The sequence below is a fragment of the Siphateles boraxobius genome, unplaced genomic scaffold (genome assembly GCF_051911475.1).
Source record: "Siphateles boraxobius isolate OS27281-9 unplaced genomic scaffold, OSU_SipBor_1 35, whole genome shotgun sequence".
Lineage (NCBI taxonomy): Eukaryota > Metazoa > Chordata > Actinopteri > Cypriniformes > Leuciscidae > Siphateles > Siphateles boraxobius.
The window spans coordinates 10100759-10122996 of record NW_027508975.1 but is presented as its reverse complement, the minus strand read 5'-3'; the positions used below and the strand labels follow the sequence as shown (position 1 = coordinate 10122996).

The 22238-nt window shown below is 39.3% G+C and overlaps 2 protein-coding genes across 3 annotated transcripts in view; both read right to left on the bottom strand.

Moving 5' to 3' along the window:
* The window catches only part of trit1 (tRNA isopentenyltransferase 1), a 125912-nt gene extending 111124 nt beyond the window's left edge, over positions 1 to 14788 (bottom strand). For both annotated transcript variants that reach the window (XM_077196352.1, XM_077196353.1), the window contains exon 1: positions 14573 to 14788. In XM_077196352.1, the coding sequence (XP_077052467.1) occupies positions 14573 to 14719 (147 nt within the window). In that variant the 5' untranslated portion in view covers positions 14720 to 14788. The remainder of the gene's footprint in view (positions 1 to 14572) is intronic.
* A 2361-nt stretch (positions 14789 to 17149) lies between these two features.
* Positions 17150 to 22001, bottom strand: myclb (MYCL proto-oncogene, bHLH transcription factor b). Its single transcript, XM_077196356.1, has 3 exons — positions 21620 to 22001; positions 20494 to 21086; positions 17150 to 19356 (listed from the first exon to the last, which is right to left on the bottom strand). The coding sequence occupies exons 2-3, from the start codon at positions 21059 to 21061 to the stop codon at positions 18710 to 18712; spliced, it is 1215 nt and encodes a 404-aa protein (XP_077052471.1). The 5' UTR covers positions 21062 to 21086; positions 21620 to 22001; the 3' UTR covers positions 17150 to 18709.
* Positions 22002 to 22238: the final 237 nt, after the last annotated feature.

Sequence of the window (22238 nt, the reverse complement as noted above, 5' to 3'; positions counted from 1 at the left end):
TTGCTTTTACACTGATCAAAAGCTGACACCAGCAAAGAGTAGTACAATCGGTTCCGCATCAATGAACCCAAACACCCACTAAAGTCCATTAATAACCGTTTGCGCTAAAGTCTCCTGGTCCTTCACTCTTGTGAATGGCCTATTAAAAAGGCTGTTGGGGATCTTGAAGACCTTGTGTGAAAAGCAGGATGCCCTAAGCATCTAAAATCCCTTCTTACTTTTCTCCAGTTACAGCCTTAAGTGACCTCAGCCGGGGTTCCCATGAGCAGTTTGTCGACCCGAGGTCCATTGAACCCTGCCCTCCCTTGACCTTTCATGTCACTACTCGCTCCAACAGAAAGAATTTGGGTACCAGACTTCAACAAACCATTATTCAAATATTTAATCCAAACCTGACCACATGAACAATCGGTCTTTCTCTCAGCTAAGTCCCATTCTACCCCTCCGTACAGTACTCCCATTCAAAATGTAAATAGTGCCCTGTGTAAGCTGCATGGCCACTGAATGTGCAATGAAAGCTACTGCGCATAATAGGCGTGTAGGCACCAATTCAGCACGTCAATAGTGGCTTCCCAGCAGCCAGCCTGCAACAGTGCTCAGAACTCAATGAAAAAACCCAACTCACCCTAGCACAAACATGCATTATTTATCTATGGACAAATGCAATACTTATAAATATACTCTACAAATACATAAAGCACACATTTACTACTGCTAGCTCAATCCAAAGATCTCATTGACTCTTTGTCTCTTGTGGAGCGTTACACCAGCGAGGGGTCTTAAAGGAGCCAGCTTGCTGCTCAGTGTGTGAGCAGTGGATGCGACTGCACTGCAGCACAAGGGGAGGAATTTTATTAGCGTAACCCAATTAACTGCACCAGGTGACAGCCATGCCCCTCTCAATAGAGCAATACATCCACAAGGATGAGAGAAGGACAACTAGGGTTTCACGTTTTCCATGGAATATAACGTTTGCCTTTGCAAAAGCCGCTATGTGGTTGCTAAGGTGTTGTGAATGGTATTGCCGAGCGGTTGCCAGAGTAGTATGTGTGGATGCTAAGTCAAAAGAGTCCACGGGCAAACCCAGGGCTGCACAATTTATTCAAATGAAACTGAAAGCGCAACATGGCTTAGTGCGATGAACAAATCACAAAGGCTGCAATTTAATTAAATATATGTGATGTATGTTCCAGAGTGAAGTGTGAAACTGTGTTCTTTTACATGGTCCAGTGTTTTCAGTCTCTCAAAATGGCTCAATCCACACAAAAGGTCCCAAATATACTTCAAATGAAATCTAAGAACTAACTAATTTGTAGGGCTGTCATCCTGACTAATCGGTCGATGCCGTCTTGGTCGACTGACATTCTCATTGGTCGACCAGTTAGGTTTTTTTTTTTTTTTTTTACCAATAGAAAGAAAGTGTCATTGATTTACTCCTTGATATTTAATCCTTTATAAGCAGTTATATATTACTGTATTCTAAATATAATTAGCCTATGTTTTATCCCCAACTTTAAATGCTTTAATTTAGGCTATTTGGTAACAGCGCCACAGTTTAGGGCCCCACATAGAACACTCGGGAACCGCACCTGTGGCTGGCTCCACTGCTGCTTCGCGCTCAGTAAGGAATATAGGTAGTTTTGCTGTATTCATTCAGTTAGAACGCTACTTGTTTTGGCTTTAGCGCCTGTTCACATATCGCGTCTTTTGCGCGCTCAAGTCCGTTATTTCAAATGTAGGCGTATGCACGCTCATAATGGAAGCGACGCAGTCGCGGTGCAACGCGCTCGTTTTTTCCAAGCGCGTCCGCGCCACATCGAAATAAAAACATCTCAACTTTTCAGAAGGCTTGCTGTAACGGAGAGCGCAGCTGATGGTTGCGTTTACGCCGCCTTCACACTGGCAGTTGAATTCAGCTCCAATACGGTTCCGAAACGACCGGAAGTCATTCATTTCCTATGGAGATTCGCAGACCGCATGCGAATGGGTCCGAAAGGGGTCCGACCAAGTGCGGTATTTTGTTTTTTTGTGTATTTGTTTATAAACGCCTAGATTGGCTGGACAAAAGTTAACCCATAGCTTTAAAAGTAAAGAAGAATATACAGCCTGTATAAACGAGAGCTTTTGTTAGGATTTTTCATTATTTGGCAGTAGCAGTTATATTTTTTGTAGCGTGTGGTGTGGTCAGGTGCACGATTGTGACTGTCACTATAGACCTAGGACAGAGCTCCTCACTTGGCAGTTTAAAAAAAATCACTTAATTTTCAAAGAATTGTATTATTATAGTTTTATTCATTATTGATGCTTTTTCGTTGTTGTTTTATAAATGCTCTATGACAATTGTTTAATAAATGTTCAATCAAAATGCAAAACATCGCATCCTTTTTTTTTTTTTGTCGACTAATCGTTGCGCAGGACAGGACTTTGGTCGACTAAGGATTTCTTTGGTTGACTACAGCCCTACTAATTTGATGACATTAAAAAAAAAGAAAAACCTTTGTCTGAAGTTCGAAACAGATTGCCAAAGCAAGGTTATGGCTGGTAAACACCTTTGTACTACCAGTGGTCCGTGACAATTACGTTATAGGTAGGTGAGCGCGGAGGCTCCGCCTTTCACATCGAAATCTTTTCGGTTTTATTTGTTCTGTTGATTCCGTAGAGGTCAGACGTCCACGAGTGAAAACATGAACACACTGTAGAGCTACTTTATAGTAGAAAATGAAGTTGTACTTCTGATGAAACGAGACACTGACAGTGTTTTTCATGTTTAATACAGTAAAGCTGCTTGATTTTAAGCAATCTATTGCATAAAGTGCTATATAGTGTGTGCTATAAGTGATGTGACTTCACTGGGAGTGCCGAATTGCAGAGCTTGTGAAAACATATCCCCGTTGCTATGACCAGATTCTTTTTTTTATGCTTCATTAAAAAAATGCTTGCTGAATTCTTAATTTTGTTGTGTGTTTATTTTGTTATTGAGAGAAAGCACACAGCACATATTTACATATTAATCTAAACGCCGCTCTCAGCAGTGTGGGTGACGCCGGATGTTCACATTGCTGGACACGTATTTCAAACTTCGGTTTACCCTTAAAAGAACAATGAAAAAGAACTTTGGCGTGAGTATATCGGGGCCTTAACTCATCTCTCTATGTGCTCTGAGTTTGAGTCGCTTATGAAACATCATGTACCGTCTACACAAACTTGTAATGAGAAGCACTGAAACTAAAGCTGTTATTGACAACAGCCAGGATATAAGTTACAAGGGCTCCCTGTGGTGCCCACTCTTACGTTAAGAATAAGGTGAATAAAACATCTCTCTTCAACAAGCCACAAAATTTGAGGTATCATTCATGTCTGCAATCCAAGCATGCAGGATGAGTTATGCACAGAAGTTCCAAAATGCAACAAATTAAGGAGCTATAGAATAGCATGATAGTGCTGGGCGATTTGACCAAAAATTTATATCACGTTTTTTTTCAAAATTATGCTGGTTTTCCGGTTTATAACTTTTTTTTTTTCATGCATAATCAGGTGTTCAAAGCATTTTCTACTGTTTGAGAGAGGAATTACTGCAGTAAATTGACTTAGGATGGTCTATTTTACTGTCATTAGTGAATATTGTAGAATAGAATAGCGCCCAGTATAACCTAAAATTGTTATTTCTTAACGTTCTAATAACGTTCTTATTACCAGGAAATAACGTTAATACAACGTTTATACAACAGGAGAATTGTAGGTTCTAATGACGTTTGAATGATGTTCTTATAACCAAGCAAGAACATTAATACAACGTTTATATAACGGGAGAATTGAACATTCTTATAACATTTTGAATAAAGTTCTTATAACTAGGGATGGGCATGATTAATCGACGATCGATTATTGATCATTAAGAATTTCGTCGATCACGTTAATTTGTTATCGATTACTATTAAACTTATGCTGCTGCGTAGCGTAGTGTGAGTGTAAAGTGAACGTGCTCCCCGGGCTGGTCAAGTTAGCGCGGAGGTACCTGTGCATCCCGGCAACGTCAGTCCCCTCAGAGCGGGTGTTTTCAGCGGCTGGACTGAAGCCTTGTTTACACTCGACGCGTCCGCACAAGCGCGAAGGTGAGCGCGGCAAAAATGACGTCATTGCCGTATTCGGTGTTTCACAGGCGAGCGCGTCGAGTATAAACGCCTCGTCTGTTTGGGGAGGTGCGTGCGCAATCTGTGGAGACTCGCGCTGCAGAGCCAGGCGAAAGTGTAAACGAGGCTTGACGGTCAGGTTGCGGTCGCGTCTGACCTCAGATCATGTCATCAACATGCTTATCTTTCTCAACAAAAATCAGTAGACTGGTGTAGAAGTTGTATGTGAGTTACTAGTTATTTTTTATGAGGCTTTGTTAAGTAGCCTAGCCTAATTGATTGTTACAGTAGGTAGGCTAATCTCTCTCACCCTCTTTCTCGACTCCGTTCTTGGATAGTTTTGAGTTACATTTTGACAAAACCTGTCAGATCTAAGTATTATTATGTTTTTGGTTAAGTTATTGTTTAACATGATTTTTTTTATTATTTATTATTTTGGAACAAACGAGGGTCTCTGTTTAAGAACGCCAACTCGCAGCTGCAGGTTCCGTTGCTTTCGAGCACTGCAGCGCATATATCTTCAAGTTTAGCCTAACCGAACGTCCAGTTTTACTGCCACAAGTTGATCATCTTGTAATAAAGATCTAATCGAGGAAAAACGCGCTGTATTTTTGTATTTTCATTGCATTTTTAATTTATAAAAAGTATATAATATAAAAATAAATAATGAATTTGAATATAAAAATATTAATGATTAATCGATAGTCGATCGTTAATTCTCCCGACGATCGACTAAGAAAATTTAATCGAATGCCCATCCCTACTTATAACCAAGAAATAACGTTAATACAACGTCTAAAAAACTGGACGTTTCGAATGTTCCTAGAACATTCAGATATAACGTTAACGTTTTTATAACTTAATGGGAACGTTATGAAAACGTTCTTATAACCTAAAATTGTTAGCTGGGGAAGAGGAGAGATTTGCGATTGCACCTAACACGTTTTAAGTGCAGGATTCTCTGAGTGAGCCCAGAGAATGTAGACCTATTCTAACAAGAGCAGCGTGTATCTGAGAGCGCGGCACATTATATTCCGCGCGCGACCAGAGAGATTCGCGCTCGCGCATTATATTAATGTACTTTCACGCTACAATAATGCGCTCTCGACATTTGACAGGAAAATAACGCCAGTGTTTCCTCTATGTTGATTTGGTAGTGGCGGCCCGCCACGGCTAAATTTCTGCCGCCACGGTATCAGAATAGGGCCGTTCAGTACAAAAGCTGTTAGATGTGTAAGAATTGAGGTAAAAATATCCAAAAAATTAGCTACACGCATCAAAAGAATGAGAAGAAATAAGGGTGATGATGTCATTAAAAAAATGATAAGTTATAATGCTGCAGAGATATCAACCTGAATTAGCATGCTAAATTACCAGCCCCGGCCCGACAGTAGTCATAATACCAGTTTACCTGATGAAATATTAGACAGGAGAAGTGCAGGTGGTGGATAGAGGAGGAAACCAGAGTGAAGTGCAAGTGCAGAGTGAAGCAGAAGAGCACAGTGTGACAGGAGAGAGGTCAGAAAGAGAGGAGAGTGGAGGAGAAGATGGCAGCAATATAAAGAAAACTAAGCACAGGGTCTCAGGCTGGGATCCTGCATGGGTAGACAAACCAAGGTTCCACCCATGGCTCTACCACACAGATCATGGCAAGTACTCAGCAGTACACCATGTCAGGCATTTCTGTGATTTTCAGTCTAGTGTTTTAAAAAAATAATACCAAAACAAAGATAATAAAAAATAATACCTCTTTTTTTCTTTTTTTACAGGAATGTTTTGCCGCATATGTCGGCAGCATAAGCAGGCCCCCAAGCAAGGTGTTTCCAAACGGCCATTTATAGAAGTAGGTTGCGAAATCTACAGAGTTGACTACTTAGAAAGACATATGGCAACGGAGCACCACAAGCAATGTGTAAAATCACATGCCTTGTTAGCACAAGGTAATTTTAATAATTTTATTCAATAAAATTATGTCTGTTTTTGTTACAACATCCATCAATGATAAGTATAACAGATATTGTACCTGCTATGCATAGGTTCTTCAGTTCAAGTTGCCTTAGACCCCATCATAATACTTGAACATGAGGCAGTTATTGGAGGATTCAAATGCCTATATCACCTAACTAAGAGAGAACAAGCACACCACACAAACTATCCAGCTCTGCTAGATCTTGCGGAGTTGCTGGGGTGTCACTATTTTGAAAACTAAAGATGAATAATTATCACACTACTGTCTTATTGTTCATATTTACATTTCACATCTACAAATAAGCTATCTTAAAAACTCATAATATTTCATGTATAATCTAATTTACTTTTAGATTGGAAAAAAGACCAACTACCGGTCTCACGTCATTATTGATGAGATGCTGGAAATACTGGCCAGAGTGGTTGAAGAACCAATTCTGAAAGCGATTCAGTCCTCTGTGGCTATTGGGTTGGAGGTAGACGAGAGCACAGATGTGTCTGTTAAAAGGCAACTGGATCTGCACATTCGGTATTAGTCAATTGAGATTACAATAAGTAACCACTGGACTGGAGTAAACCATTTATGTTTGTGATGTTTTATGTATGTTTATTTTTCAGATATATGGACAATGAAGGGCAGCTCTTAAGCCAGTTCCTGGACCTGGTTAATGTAAGTGATGGGAAGGCTGTAACCATTGTGGCAGCAATAAAGGAAGTGCTGCACAAAAAGAATGTGCCAACTAATAAGCTCTATGGGCTAGGAACAGATGGAGCTACTGTAATGACTGGTAAAAGTTAACAAAGAGTCATTTAAGTTGCATGAATTTGTTTTTAGTTGGCTTGAATATGAATTGGTTATTGCATGCCTTTGTTGTTGTTTTTTCTCTCTCTTTTCTTGTAACAGGAAGGTTGAATGGTGTAGCAAAGCAGCTCCAGGATGACTTCCCCTGGTTGATGCCAGTTGCTTGTGCTGCCCATCACCTCGCCTTGGCATGCAGGGATGCCTCATCTGAGGTTCCCTACATGTCTACCTTTAGGGACCATTTACAGCAGCTCCATCAGTACTTTCAGAACAGTGCTAACAGAAAAGCTGTTCTAAAAGCTGCATCACAGTCTTTAGGCCTTGATAACTTAAAAATAAAGGTGAGAGAAAATACTTTCTGCTTTTAACAACAATTCTGGTCATAATTGTGTACTCCAGGTGCAATGGGTGCTATAATTCATCTTTTACACCACTACTTAAATATTTTTCAGCAAGTAAAGGATACACGCTGGCTATCACAGCACCTGGCAATTCTTACATTGCAAAAGAACCTCAGTGCTGTCATGACTGCCTTGGCAGAGGAGACTGAAGTCCATAAGTGCCCAGTAGCCAAGGGCCTTTATGGTTTTTGCTGCACATACCGTTTTGTGGCCTCAGTATACCTACAGGCAGATGTACTACCACACTTTGCCCGGCTTTCTAGGATTTTCCAGAGAGAGAAGGTCAACTTCCTGGCCATCAAAGAGCAGGTACTTTTAACATTCATCTCATAACTGTAAAGCAGTACAACTAAATTCTAGGCTGTTCAATCAATGCACATTACATTTAAAAAAACTTCTGATTATTGTGCAACTGCCTTTATCAGGTTCCAGTGACTATGGCATGCCTGAAGAACATCAAAGATGCAGGTGATACACAGCCCCCTGGCTCATTCTTGGCCCAACTGCATAGTGACCTTGACAACCCTACAGGATTGGGTGCATTTAACATCGTCGACGAGGAGGAAAGGGAGAGAAGAGGTAGAGGCAGGTGAAGCCCACAAGAGAGGTTCTTTGGTCCCGGTACAGGACACAGGTACATTTGTTTTGATTGGCTGCTAAGTAGTATCCGTCTAAGAAATATATAATAAAATGACAGAGCCCAGTCTTAGTTTGATTGAAATGTTATTTCCACAGGGAGTCAATCAATAAAACTTAATCATTTTCTTTGTGCCCTGTTTAGGTAATGGAACCGTATCTTGATGGCCTCCAGGACAGCCTTGACAGAAGGTTCCAAAACCTTAATATCATGGGAGCCTTTCACGTGTTGGGGCCCCAAGCAGTCAAGGAGGACGATTCCATCAACTTTGAAAGCATCAAGACCCTGTCCACCAAATTCCTGCAGCAACCGGACAGTCATGCACTGCAAGAATGGTCATCTTTTAAGCAGCATATACTGGCATTCAAGGTAAATTAGACACAATTTAAGTTCTTCGGAAACATGACTGAGGAACCCAGCTTAATCGCCTACTGTCTGTGTTGTAATGTTTCAGGATATGGACCAGCTTACCATAATGAGCAAACTAGCATCCCAGCACGATGAGTGGTGTCAAATCTACCCCTCCCTCAGTAAGCTGGCACCCATTGCCCTCACAGTGCCAATCTCAAGTGTTAACTGTGAGAGAGATTTCTCCACGATGAATAGGGGAAGACATTTCAGTGTTTTGTGAAATGAAAGATTGTTTGGCTATCAATATCCCTCACATCACTCAATTTAAAAAAAATCCTTTATAGGTGAAAACAGACTTAAGGAAAAAGCTGCAGGGGAACCATCTAGCAGCATGTATGCTACCTAGCATCAATGGGCCACCTCTTTCTGAATTCCCCTATGACCGAGCCTTGGACTTATTTTTCCAAAAGCCAAGAAAAATTAAATGTGTGCACAGCAAGGCACACAAATGAATGTTTCATTATTAAATGATTTTTAGATGTCAAGTGCCACAAATGAATTTGTTTCATTATGCATGATTTGTAGATGTTAAGTGCCACAAATGAATTTGTTTCATTATGAATGATTTGTAGATGTTAAGTGCCTCAAATATTTTTAAGTAATAAATATGTTTATTTGTGTTGCAGCAAAGTGTCAGTCCAGTTTCATACGTAAAACTTTTCCCGGGGAGGGGGTGAGGGCGGTGGCGGGTGGGGTTGGGGGGTTGGCGGGTGGGCGGGTGTGGGGGTTGTTCAGACAGACCTGCCCCCACTGTTAAAAAAAATCCTAAAGGAAACACTGTACGCCATGGTTCAGCAGCATCCATCTTCCCTGTAACGTAACCCCAGAGCACTGCTGTTTACCCTCGCCTCGCAGTCGCTGCAGTGCAACATTGTAAAGGGTCCGTCTGAAACAGTGTCGCGCAGCGTAAACGTTGTGTAATTAAATAAATCGGTATGGCGGTACATTCAAAATTAATATCATAACAAAAATATACACCGGTTTTCGGTATGAACCGGTATACCGCCCAGCACTAGAATAGCAGCAACAACAACAAAAAAAAATTGGAAAATGATTGTCACATTTAAGGGAAACTATGTAACAGAGAAATTGTCATAAGGATACTTTGCCAATTATGTAATCTATAGGTACATCACATACTGCATTTATTAATATTAATTATTATAATTTCAACTACATGTCAAAGTACTTAAAGGGATCATGAACTTGATTATTTTATTATTTTATAATGTTTCCTGGGGTGCCCTTAGGATGTTAGTTTGATTTTTACATTAAAAATTGGCATAATTTAGAGAAAAAAGGCATTGTCCTACCCTGATTTTAGCCTCTGATTTGAACGTTCTGTTTTAAGGGGTGTGTCTGTGTGAGACTTCAGTGTAAACGCCCAGTGCTGTGATTGGCTGACATGTTTGCATATGAAATAGCTAGCATTACATGTGGAACTCTCTCTCTCGAAATCTTTTACTACGTTTTTACTATTACAGCTATCGAGATGGAATAGATCTAAATATCTTAAAAACTTCTCATAATTTGTTCATTACATGAAAGTTGGCAGTGATGAGCATTGAGCAGATGACAGACAGTCTGTTGATCCAATGAATAAAAAGATCTTATTGCAACACAATTTCTGAACTCTCACGAATGCTTTCACCAAATAACAATGCAAACACGATATAAATACAGCAAGAGCTTCGTTATGCAGTGTTACACAGCGTCATTGATTTCATAACGAGTTTTGGCAAGTGTCCAGATAAACTCGTGCTGTGTGATTGACAACTTGGGCGATTGGAAAGGGATTGTTCTTTGATCGCTTTCTGAATATAATTTAATCACAGTTTAAGATTATTTTCATCCTACTAAGAGAAATTATGTGAAGTTGATCGTTTAGTCACTAGCTTGATTTGATTTAGTCAAATAATCCAAAGTGAAATGCACCAAATACAAACAAATAATGCACTGCTGAGACCTTCACATTGTTGAAAAAAAAAAACCACGCACTTTCCCAGGATCCTTTGGAAGGCCATGGTCAGGGTCCGAAATTAACACCCGCCAAGCGCCAAATGTGGGTAGATTTTCCGTTTGGCGAGTAAATCTCAAAAGGCTATCCGCCAAACTGGCGGGTGAATGTTCCAGACATCCAAAGTCTTGCGGAAGTTCCGGGAGTCTCCCGCATATTGATAGCGGCTCCCTGATGCCCGCAATTTAGTTCAAATCTCCAGGAATCTAGAGCGAGCGAGAAAGAGCGCGCTCATACTGTGCTCCAAACCGTGTAGCGCGCGCACTGCAGAGAGGGAGAGACCTTGTGTGTGTGTGTGCCTCAAGAAGCGTGTGTGAACCTTCTTCACACTAAAAATAGACCAACACTAAATATATTTTTTTAACTTAAATAATTAACAAATTAAGATGACAAAAAGAAAACACTGAATCAGTTTGAAGCTTTGAAAAAACGGCTTTTTTTTTCCATCAGCCTACGTTTTTTCGTCAAATAAAAATAGCAGGCCTACCTCAATCCACAGCTTGTCTAGTTTTTACTTAAAAAAGTAATATGTCTACATGATGTGGGGTGAGTCTGGTTCTCCGATGGCACAGATGTCCCGGGCATACAGAGATAACGTCTCGCTAGAGTGGCCAACTTCGGAAAGCGCCTTTCATTTTCTTGTGGATGGTTGCTTTGCAAGTGATATTGCATTGTACTTGCACTAGGCCTACTGCTATTTTAATACCGCGTAGCATATTTTGCAAGTAACTTCGTCGCCCTTTCTGTCAAAATGGTCCCACACAGTAGCTACTTCTTTTCGCTTGCTTCATCATTGTGCTTGCTCAACGAAATATGTCTTTAGGCGCGTGTGGTTGCGCGTGTCGACGCACCCCATGATTTGACAAATATAGGCTATATACTGTTTTTTTTTTACCATGCAGCGAACAAACAAAAAAGCTAAATGTGTGTGTGTGTGTATGTATTTATATATTATATATATATTCTTTTTTTTACTTTTAATCTGTTTAACTGATAGTATTAATCGGTAAAAATGTTTACTTTCGGTAAAGTATATGATAGTTTTACAAAACCTTCAAATGTACTGTTATGAGCACTAGTTCCATGCTCACATCTTCCATGTCTTACTATTTGTTGAGCTGATTTGACTTCTATGTGTACTCTTATTCATTCAACATAATACTTATCTCAATTAAATGTACTGAAATGAATGTATATGTGACACAAAAAGGCTGTTTATTATTTTGGCCGGTAAAAAATATGCTTGGCTGGTGGATTTTTTCATCTTCCAGTCCCCGTGGCAGGTGAGCCAAAAAGTTAATTTCGGACCCTGGTCATGGTCATTGATCCTGTGTCGATCTTTACTCGTTCTCACGTCATTCACTAATGCTCCAGTGGGCGTGGCCAAAGACGTAGTGATGTAGACGCATGCATTGATATTCTTCTGCAAAGGCGGTCTTTCGCTGCTCTGTGACATCACAAGTCTTCACTTTTGAGATCCTGTCGTTTTCTGGCAAAGGTTTCAATAAAAGCAGTTTTTGGAATAACAAGGAAGTTTTGAAACTTAGAGGGTATTTTTATAGTATAACGACCTCTTAACTGTCAAAAGATCAAGGACAATTTGAATTCAGTTCATGACCCCTTTAATCAAATGTCCTAACACACTTCCAACCAATAAAATACATGACTTACACCCAGTTCAACTTTAGGAATGGGCCAAATTTCCACATCCTGAATGAGGCTTTAATGTATGATTAAACTGACCCAAATTCAAAAGCAGAAAAGTCCCTTTCTACTGAGAATAATAGACAGGCCTATATGCAAATGCAGTACCAAACCTTCACTAAGCCCACCCCCTGAGTTCCCACGCCTTGTTTCCAGGGAGTCCATACAGACAAAGCTTTTTCATCTATTACTGACACAGACTTGGTGGAGGATGCAGCACCTCAGCTATTTCACCTGATCATAGCTGCAAAGATCTGAATAATCTGGTAGAAAAACTAAAGTTCTTGAATTGCATAAAAGTTGACAATGACACAGTAAAGCTGTATTCTAATTCCTCAATATTTACAAGAACACCATAGGCACTAAGGCAACTAGATAAGTCAGATTAAACCAAAATGCATTTGTAAGGCTAAAATAAGTAAGTAATGCATCCTGGGGCGTTCACATTATTTGAGGGGGAGGTTCAAACGTCAAAAAGTAACAAATTAGCATCCGGATTCAGCCTTGTACTGATGGGTTAATGGTCTAGCAGTGACCAATGAGCTTATACTTACACTTCGAATTAAGCCCCTGTAATATTCAGATGTGACTGATGGAGTAATAAAATCCTAGCAAAAAGCAGTTACTCCAGTTTTTTTTGCAATTCCACGACTGTGGAACACAACTCAAAATCAAAATGACGCTTTTGCGATCTAGCATAATTCATCATTGCACCGCCAAAAAAAAAAACAAGTATAAAGTTAGACATGTAAAGGCCTGCTCACATCAAGAATGATAAATAAAGATAGCTGTAAGTAACTAGGGCTGGGCGATTTTTCCCGCATTTGATCTTTTGATTAATTAAAATTTAACGTTTTGCCACAATTTTATCATTTTTATATCACGGTTCTTGAATAAAAATGTTCGCAAATGTTACAGTTAGACATGTTGACAATATGGCAATGATAACAGTTAAAAGATGAAAACGATCCGACCACATGATGGCGCACCTGATTAAACGCTCTCATGTGACGCGCTTTATGAACATAGAACACATCGCGTCTTAAGCGGCTGTTCACAAAGAATGTGTAATTACGTTGAAAAAAACAAGACACAGGCAGTGGAATGCGAAAAAGTTATTAGATTAGAGTTGAACTTTTTTTTAACTTGAGTGCCGTGTTTCATGGGTGAGAGACACTGCAAAAGTTATAATGTGTATATATATATATATATACAATTAGTGCTGGGCAACGATTAATCACGGTTTGTGTTTACATAATATATGGGTGTGTACCACTGTGTATAATTATTTTGTATAAATACACACACATGCATATATACTTAAGAATTTTTTATTATATATAAAATATTTATATATATATATATATATATATATATATATATATATATATATATATATACTATATAAATTATGTTTATACAACATGCAAGTATTTCTTAAATATATACATGCATATGTGTGTATTTTTACAAAATAATTATACAGTACACACACATATTATGTAAACAAACTTTTATTTTGGATGTGATTAATCCCGATAACTAGGACCAGATTCATTATGTTTTAGCTATTCTGTTTTGCAGGGATCTTAAAATAAAATATGTTTTTCCCCATGTGCTCCTTTTAATGTCACAGCTCAGGTGACTGCCATCAGCAGTCTGCAGTTGAGCAGACGTGTACTTCTCAGGGTATCTGTGCCAGTAGTGTAAATGCCATTGGGATTCATGGTAATGCTAATGGACAGCTTTCTCCCAGAAGTACTTTGGTTTGGATATAAAGTTTGGTATCAGATGGTGGACAGGAGGGAGGACCAGTCATGCAGTTATGCAACATGCCCTATTGAATTCATGCTAAAGAGATCTACTGCAAAATTATTCAAACATAACCAAACAAATGCTTTAGACTTACTAGTGGAACAGTGCAGATGGTCACTAACTTTCTATACATGTAGTGAAACCCATCAAAACTGAGCAATGACCACCTAGTATTATCCATGCATACGGCCAATTAACAAATCACCCGAAACAAGAAACCAGTTATTAGAAGCTGTTTGTCATAAGAGTGGTGGTAGTGGATCAGTATACACGACTTTATGACAAATTAATAAATTATGAGCGCGTGGAGCATTGTCAAAAATGGCGACCAGTGATGGGCACGAGGAAATAAAATAACTAAATCTTCAAACGTTTACGATGCGCTAGGCAAAACATTCACCCAACCTTTGCTGCAACCTATTTTCGGTAGGAAAGGTAATTATTAGCCTATATGAATATATTTGGAGTCCAAACGCTTTTGGCCTGCTGATGTTCTGGTTTAAAGCGTTATAAAACTAGTATGTGCATTTAAAAGCTTTCACAAATGACGCAGTTTCATTATAAAGCATTAACGGTTTAATTTTGCAGCTCGGCTGTTTTTAAACGACCTGTCATTTATTAATAGCAAAGCCCTTTCACGTCCTTCCCTGTTTGACAGATGATGCAGCAGAAGATCGCTCGACTTACCTGCATGGAATCGGCGCTTATAATTTCCCCATTCAGCCTTTTCCCAATCTCGATAGCCAGTTTGGATTTGCCAGTTCCAGTGGCTCCTAAAATCACCACTAAAGACGGAGCGATGCCTTTCTTTAGTACACGCGTGGCGGCCGCCATGACAGAAGCCTCTCAGGAGGGCTGAGGAATGATCTGAGCATGTGCGTTGACTTCGCCTCTGAGGAGGGAACTGTATCCAAGCAACTAAAACTGTTTCCATAGGAACAAGATTGAAGGATTCAATTATAGCTGGTACTGAAAGGCAATGGTGTTTCATTCAGAGATAGGACAAAAGTTCTTACAATCAAACAAACTGTACTTGGAAAACAGGAATCTAGATATATGGACAATAAAATGGCACAGTGTGTTCCAAACACGGATGAATCAAGTTGAGAAAAGGAACATATTTTCATCATTCAGGACCCACTCAGTATCCTGTTAGCTAATAACACAGTGCAAGTTACTGTGAACATATTATCAGTATCCTTTGCATTGCAGTAATGACAGCTTTGAGTTTTCACTCACATTATCTGGTGGGTTGGCGTAGTTTTTATCGTTTAATTTGCAGCTTTGACACCATTGTTGACTTTAACAGGTCGACTCGTGCGCTTTCCGGAAGAACACGGGTATGAATAGCTCTCTTCCGTCTCCATGGCAACTGAGCGTTCTGGGCCAAGGAAAAGAGATGATGATCGTTGCCATTACGACGTGTCAACTAAAAGCGGATCTCGCTAATGAAACGATCGAATCAACTTCACTCACACTCGTACAGGTGTTGATGGAGTAGCATAGCTCTTATGCCACATATAGTAAAATCTTGCCCTATTTTCTGGAATTGCTGGGCCAATATGATATGATATGATATAATACTTTATTATCAGACAAGTCTGAAATTTTTCTTGCAAGACAGTATCTATGTACAATGTATAATATTGTATAAACATAAGTTATGGCGCATTTTTATAACCAATCACTGCTCCTCTAGTGTCTCGATATTAAAGGGATAGTTCACCCAAAAATGAAAATTCTGCCATCATTTACTCACCCTCAGGTTGTTCCAAACCTGTATAAATTTCTTTGTTCTGTTGAACTCTATAGAAGATATTTTGAAGAATTCTGGAAACTGAACAATTCTGGGGCACCTTTGACTTCTATGGTATTTTTTTTCCTACTATGGAAGTCAATGGTGCCCCAAAGCAGCCTGGAAACAGACTGGGTTTCTTCAAAATATCTACGTCTGTGTTCAGCAGAACAAATACATTTAGAAAGATTTGGAAGAACTTGAGGGTGAGTAAATGATGACAGAATTTTCATTTTTGGGTAAACTATCCCTTTAAGAGCTGTAGGATGTTCTTTCAAACAAACGTCATCGTTTACTCACGCTGATACTGTTCCAAGCCTGTATGACTTTAGTCTCACTATTCACTTTTACTGCATCTTTTTCAAACAATTAAAGGAAAAGTTCACCCAAAAATTTAAATTATGCCATTATTAACTCACCCTTAAGCCATCCTAGTCGAACATAGTCGTTATCGAACATAAGTTATTTTAAATAACATCCTGGCTCTTCCAAGCTTTATAATGGGAGTGAATAGAGCCTGAATTTTTGAAGCTCCAAAAAGTGTATCCATCCATCATAAAAGTAATTCATACGTTTCCAGTTAGTTAATAAATTCCTTCTGATGTATGACAAATATGTTTTCCTCTTTCCTTTGCGCTTCTGCATTCGTCAATTCTCACCTCAGCTTACGCTACGCCTACTGTATGTCATGCGTCCTACGCCATACGTCGGGTCAGAGGTCACCCTTACGGCGGATCTCTTGTGGGAGAAATATAGATTTTTTTTATCACAAACCCATTGCTTCACTTCAGAAGGCATTTATTAACCCACTGGAATCATATGGATTACTTTTGTGATGGATGGAGCTCCAAAAACTCACTATTCAATTCCATTATAAAGCTTGGAAGAGCCAGGATATTATTTAATATAACTCTGATTGAGTTCAACTGAAAGAAGAAAGTCATATACACTTTGGATGGCTTGAGGGTGAGTAAATTATAGGATAGTTTTTGGGTGAACTAACCCTTTTAGATGAATGGTCACTGGCATCTCAAGTTCTGTTCAAGTCATACACATTTGGAACAACATCTGGGGCCGGTTGCATAAACTTCTTAGACTAATCTTACGAGTTAGTCATCTCATTTTTTTCTTCAAGTTTTTTCATAACTTTTGTGTTACATAAAAGGGTAGAATGGTCTAATTTGAATCAGAAAAGTAAGACTCATTAGCCCTAATTAACTGTTAGTTGGTCAGACTAGTTCTTAAGACACAGCCTTAACTTAGCAGCTGTTTATGCAACTGGCTCCAGGATGAGTAAATGATGATGGAATCTTCATTTATGGAATAACTTTCACTTTAAATAAGTCTTATTTGGAAATTTTTATGTTAAAACATTTTATTTATTTTTTGGCTTCTGGATCATTGGTGTATGCAACCAGTTCTAATTTGAGATTGATTCTATTCAACAAAGAAAGACAAACATGCTGACGTGATTTGAACTGAATTTATTTATTGTTTACCCAATTTTGAGTTTATGTATATAGGCTTATGAGGTACAGAACACAAAGTGCTTAAACAATGCTGCTGTCATTCTTCTCCCAGTATGACACCTGATGACAAGGGACGAAAGTGAAAAACAAAACAAAAAAAACAATGGTTACTGGTGGCATATGCAACCCGGAGTCAAGTACTGTCAATTTCTGATGGTAATTTACCCTTTTTACCATACAATTTCAAAGCTGAATGAACAAACAGAAGTCACGATGATTGCTGTGAACACATGACCTTTTTTTTTTTTTTTAAGAAATAATTGCATTCTTCGGCATGACGAACAGCAGTAAGCATAAAGTTCTGATGGTCATAGTGGGAGATAAGCAAGCATATGCCACCAGTACAACTTTATATTTAAATAAAAATCAAACAATGATACAATCAATTCTGTAAGAAAATATAATTAGTACAAAATTCTTTCTGCCACAAGAGCGATATTAAGCCAAAGAAATTTCAGCACACAAGGGAATAGGCAGTGAAAACAGCATAAAGTGGCTAGTGATGAAAATGAAATGTTGATAGTGTTATTTTATTTACCTTTTTGAATTTTTTGTAACTTTTCTTAACAAAAATAGAAACTTTGAGATACTCTAGGGAAGGCAGGTGGGCCAACCAAGGTTTAGGACAAATGACAGAAAAATAGAAAATAAAGTCTATTAACAGTGCTGATTTTCAAATTCAAAACACAAAGTATGTATTTTTACACAATGTCCTGTACATCACTACTATTATATACATATGTCCAAAGAATTTGCCACAGTTTATATACACTGCAAGGCTGTGCTGGACACTGTCCTGAATGTTCAAGCTAAGAATAATATACAATAACAGAGGAACAAACAAAAAAACATGGAACACAATATAACAAAAGTAACAGTGATGCAACTTCCTGTCTGTTTAACTTACACTGTCATCATGTGGCAATGGTGGCACACAGCTCTCCTAAAATTTAGGTTAATTTAGGTAACAAAATCCCTATTAACGGAGAAGTTACATGGATCGAACACACTGAAATATCTTTAACCAGATGAATTCTAGATTCTGCCTCAAAAAAAAACCTTTGACGGTTTAGGAGGTCAAATATACGTCCTTATAAATTGCTACATTTTAAATAACGCCTAATTTGGCATGCAGATTCAATTAAATAATACTTCCCCCGCCAAAATACTTCAGCTTTTACGAAAGAATTTAAGAGAACACACATTCAGGGTCTAAATCGTTAAATTTCTAATGAAAATGTCAGAAATAATGACCCTCTTTGGAAAATTGTTTGAAACTTATTAGGGTCAAGTAGGGTCCACTTGAGAACACCAGTACCGCAGCTTCCACAAGTACGTTCCCCTCCCCCAGTTGCGAAGGCAAATGTGCAAAGAACGAAAACTGAAGAACTAATCTCAAAATATAGTGTCCATTCCATTTAATATCCCCACGTGGAACTTTGGAAAAAAACACACAGCTCTACAGAGTTCCTATTGAAATAATGGCTGGACTATGAAGGTTTATGCACGTTTCAGTTCAGCGAGTCTCCGTAGTAACTGCTGTTGCCTGCTTTTCAGCTGCTTCTTCTCCTGGGCCTTCTGTCTGTCGCTGACATGCAGCGTTCGCAGGTATTCCGTGGCCTTGGTCAAGATCACAACTTTGGGTGTCTTTGGACAGTCAGCCAGGCCTGGAATTTCATCACGTAGGGCCAGAAAGCGCGAGCGTAGGTCATTGCGTCTCTTCCGCTCCAAGTAGTTGTGCGTCTTACGCTTGTCCGTGTCCTCACAGTCTGAACTCTGAGGGCTGGATGGTTGGGATTTGAAGTGGTAGGATGAGTGTGTTGGAGAAGCCGACACAGTCTGAGATTGGGCGGGGACTGAGGGGGAAGGTGTGGGTGGGGTTATATCAGGGGTTTGGGGTGTGGAACCCATTCGTGGCTGCAAGGACTCTTGCCTGATCTTCTTGCGAGGTGGCTCCTCTTCAGGATAACTGTCGGGCGAGCGGGCAGCATAGTTGTGCTGTTGCTGGTGAATGGAGATGTGGAAACGCTTCATGCAAGGGTCATAAGGGTCTGCATGAACCGTAATGGTCACCGGTTTGCGGGCGTTCACCAAACGCGACTTGTTCTGCTTATGTTCCACCGTTACTACATCAATCTCTTCATCATCTGAAAGAACAACAGAAAAAATACTTCAGTTTACATATGTCATATGTCACAGACAGATCATGTATGTGCAATGCTGCATCCTCTTTTGTAGCCTTTGTCCAAATTTACCTTTCCATCCACCAATTCTAGCACTTTAAAACCCATTGAGAATGTAATATCTATGGGCCACAAAACTACAAAATGAGTATTGTTTTTATTAGTTGCCTATTTTCAGCAAGAGGAAAGTAAATGAGGCTTTGATATTCAATAATGAACTTGGAGTCACCTCTGATGTTTATTTTGATAAGAGAAGCATCTGTTCTGAGTTCCATCTACTCCGATTTCACCACGCAATTACTTCCGTCATTGAGCACATAGCCAAATATTTTTGTTGCAAAATCAGAAATTCACTATTAAAAAGAACAGTTCATTGAAAAATGTAAAGCCACCATGAGTAAAAAAAATCTCTGTTTTTTGGTCCATACAATGAAAGTCAATGGGGTCTAATGTTGCTTTGGACACACCATTGACTTTCACTGTATGGTTAAAAACAGCTAAAACATTCTTCAAAATATCTCCTGTGTTCTGCAGAAGAAAGCTTCAGAACGATATGAGTAAATTATACAGATTTTTTATTTTTGGGTGAAATCTAAGCCTGTAAATTGCAAGTGCCCTTAAAATTAAATGATAGAAGAATCAACTAGGTTACATACAGTCAGCTTCATACTGAATGTTCATTCATGGACATTTGAGTGACCCTGACCACTTTAGGATTCAAGTACCCTTATTATTGCTGTATGCTGCTGATCATGAACTAGTAGGCACCGGCCACAAGTAAAGCAATGTCTCCTTTTGTTTCACTTGGGGAATGTGGAAGCTCAGCACACTTTTACATTCCACATATATTAAGTAGAATTCAAGATGAAATGCCAACCTAAATCCCATGGCACCGATGTAACTTTTCTTTTTAAGTAGGCTATGTCAGGTTTTGGCGTAGTTTAGTGCATAAATGTATGGAAACTACTGCACAGAATGATCACATATATCGAGATTTGCCAGGTGTCAACACAACTGCAAATTTAGACGTACACCTCAAGGTCTACACGGTTAAGCAAATAAGTGAGTTTTGGTCTTCAAAGTCAACGGTCTCGTACTTACCAGAGGAGTCGGTGCGAGATTCTGACCCGGACGACACCTGTTTCTTGCAGCTGCTGCTCAGGGGGAAAGTAAGGACAGCTGCTGGATCCACGCAATCTGTCGCGAAGCTGTTGAGAACAGGAGCGTCCACTGGGACGCACTGCGCTTTGCTGGAGTGTTTCGACTGAGCCGAGCAGGACAAACGCTCGCTGACAACTTTCTCCAGCTGCTGGGTGGCGGAGAAACTGCTCCACATACAGTCCTGAATAATGATGGAGCTCAAGTTCTCCAGAGTCTCCTCCGCATTGAGTTTGCAGTGTCCCTCCTGCTCCTCGTCCTGCCCCAAAAACTGGGACGCCCACTCTAATCTGTCCCCTGGTGATGGACCGGTACCTTCCAGTATCCTGACAGGCGACATGGGCGGGGTTGGCACGAGCTCGAATTTCTTCCAAATGTCCTCGCTTGGTGCGGTTGATTTGAAAAAGTCCTCGTCCAAGTTGTGGTCGTCGTAGAAGTAGTGTTGATATTGGTCGTATTCCTCCATCTCCCACTTTTTATTTCGCGATGCGTTTGCACTGATTCCTGGCATTGGTGTCCTCCTCAGAGATCAAGATCTGAAAACCACAATTGATCCGATTTTAAAAACAATCCGATCTTATGGTGCTCTGTGAGAGATAATTAACTTAAAGCTCTTCATTTTATTTTCAATGAGCTTCTAGTACATATTTATAATTACAGTTTATTGTTGTTATTTTATCTTGCAAGTATTTAATATAAGTAGCCTATTTAATCTAAATAATATAGCCTGCATTAATTTAATATATGCATGCAAATTTAGCCTATTATTAAAAATATTATATATTTTTTAGAAGTCAAGCAGTCCAAAAAATACATATTATAAAGTATGATGGTCTCCATGCAGTTCTACTTTACGTTACAAAACTTGAAGTTTCGCAACACAAGGTTACTTCTATTACATAACACAACGATGTAATGCTTCATGTAAGTGCATATACTACTACGAGTGTAGCCTATAGGCTAACGTTACTGTCATCAACAGTTGCTCTATTCGTCAGCAAAATGCCTTACTTTTTCACAAAAACGAATAAGATAAGCCACATGAATTAGGCGTTCCTTAAGCACTTACCGTAATACAGGAGCCGAGAGTCAGTATTGCATGTCATTTGAGACACGAAAATGAGGTGTTGCAGTTCACCGGTGAGCTCCAGACAAATGTTTTGCAGAAAAGGCTTTCATGTCAACAAGTTAAGAAAGCGTCGTAAGCGGAGTGCTGAATAATCCTGTTTTGTGTTCGTTTTCCAGGCGTGGTTTTGTATTATCCGGCTGTTGTTTATAAGTTAAGTTGCGAGGATGTTTGCCCATTTGCAGTCCACCGTTTCGTGTAAACTTTGCTTCTCTCTGCTCCCTTTATAGCGACTGTGTGATCCCTTCTCTAGCCGCGGCTTGCGCTCACTAGTATGGACACCTGAAACGAGTACCGCACTATATTACCCAGCCAAAGTAGTGGGAAGATTTGCATATAGGGCGGGTAGTTTGGCGGTAACCACGCCCATCACTTAAAGCGACAGAATTTGCAATAGAGGTTCATTTGAGATTTGGGCGTCTCGAGATTAATTCAGATGTTGATTGAGAAAAATGTAATATAGACATCGCTGTTTCAGATTTGAAATAATTTTAAATTATATACTATATTTCAGCTCAACAACGAATTGATATATGAAAGAATAAAATATAGAAATGCATTT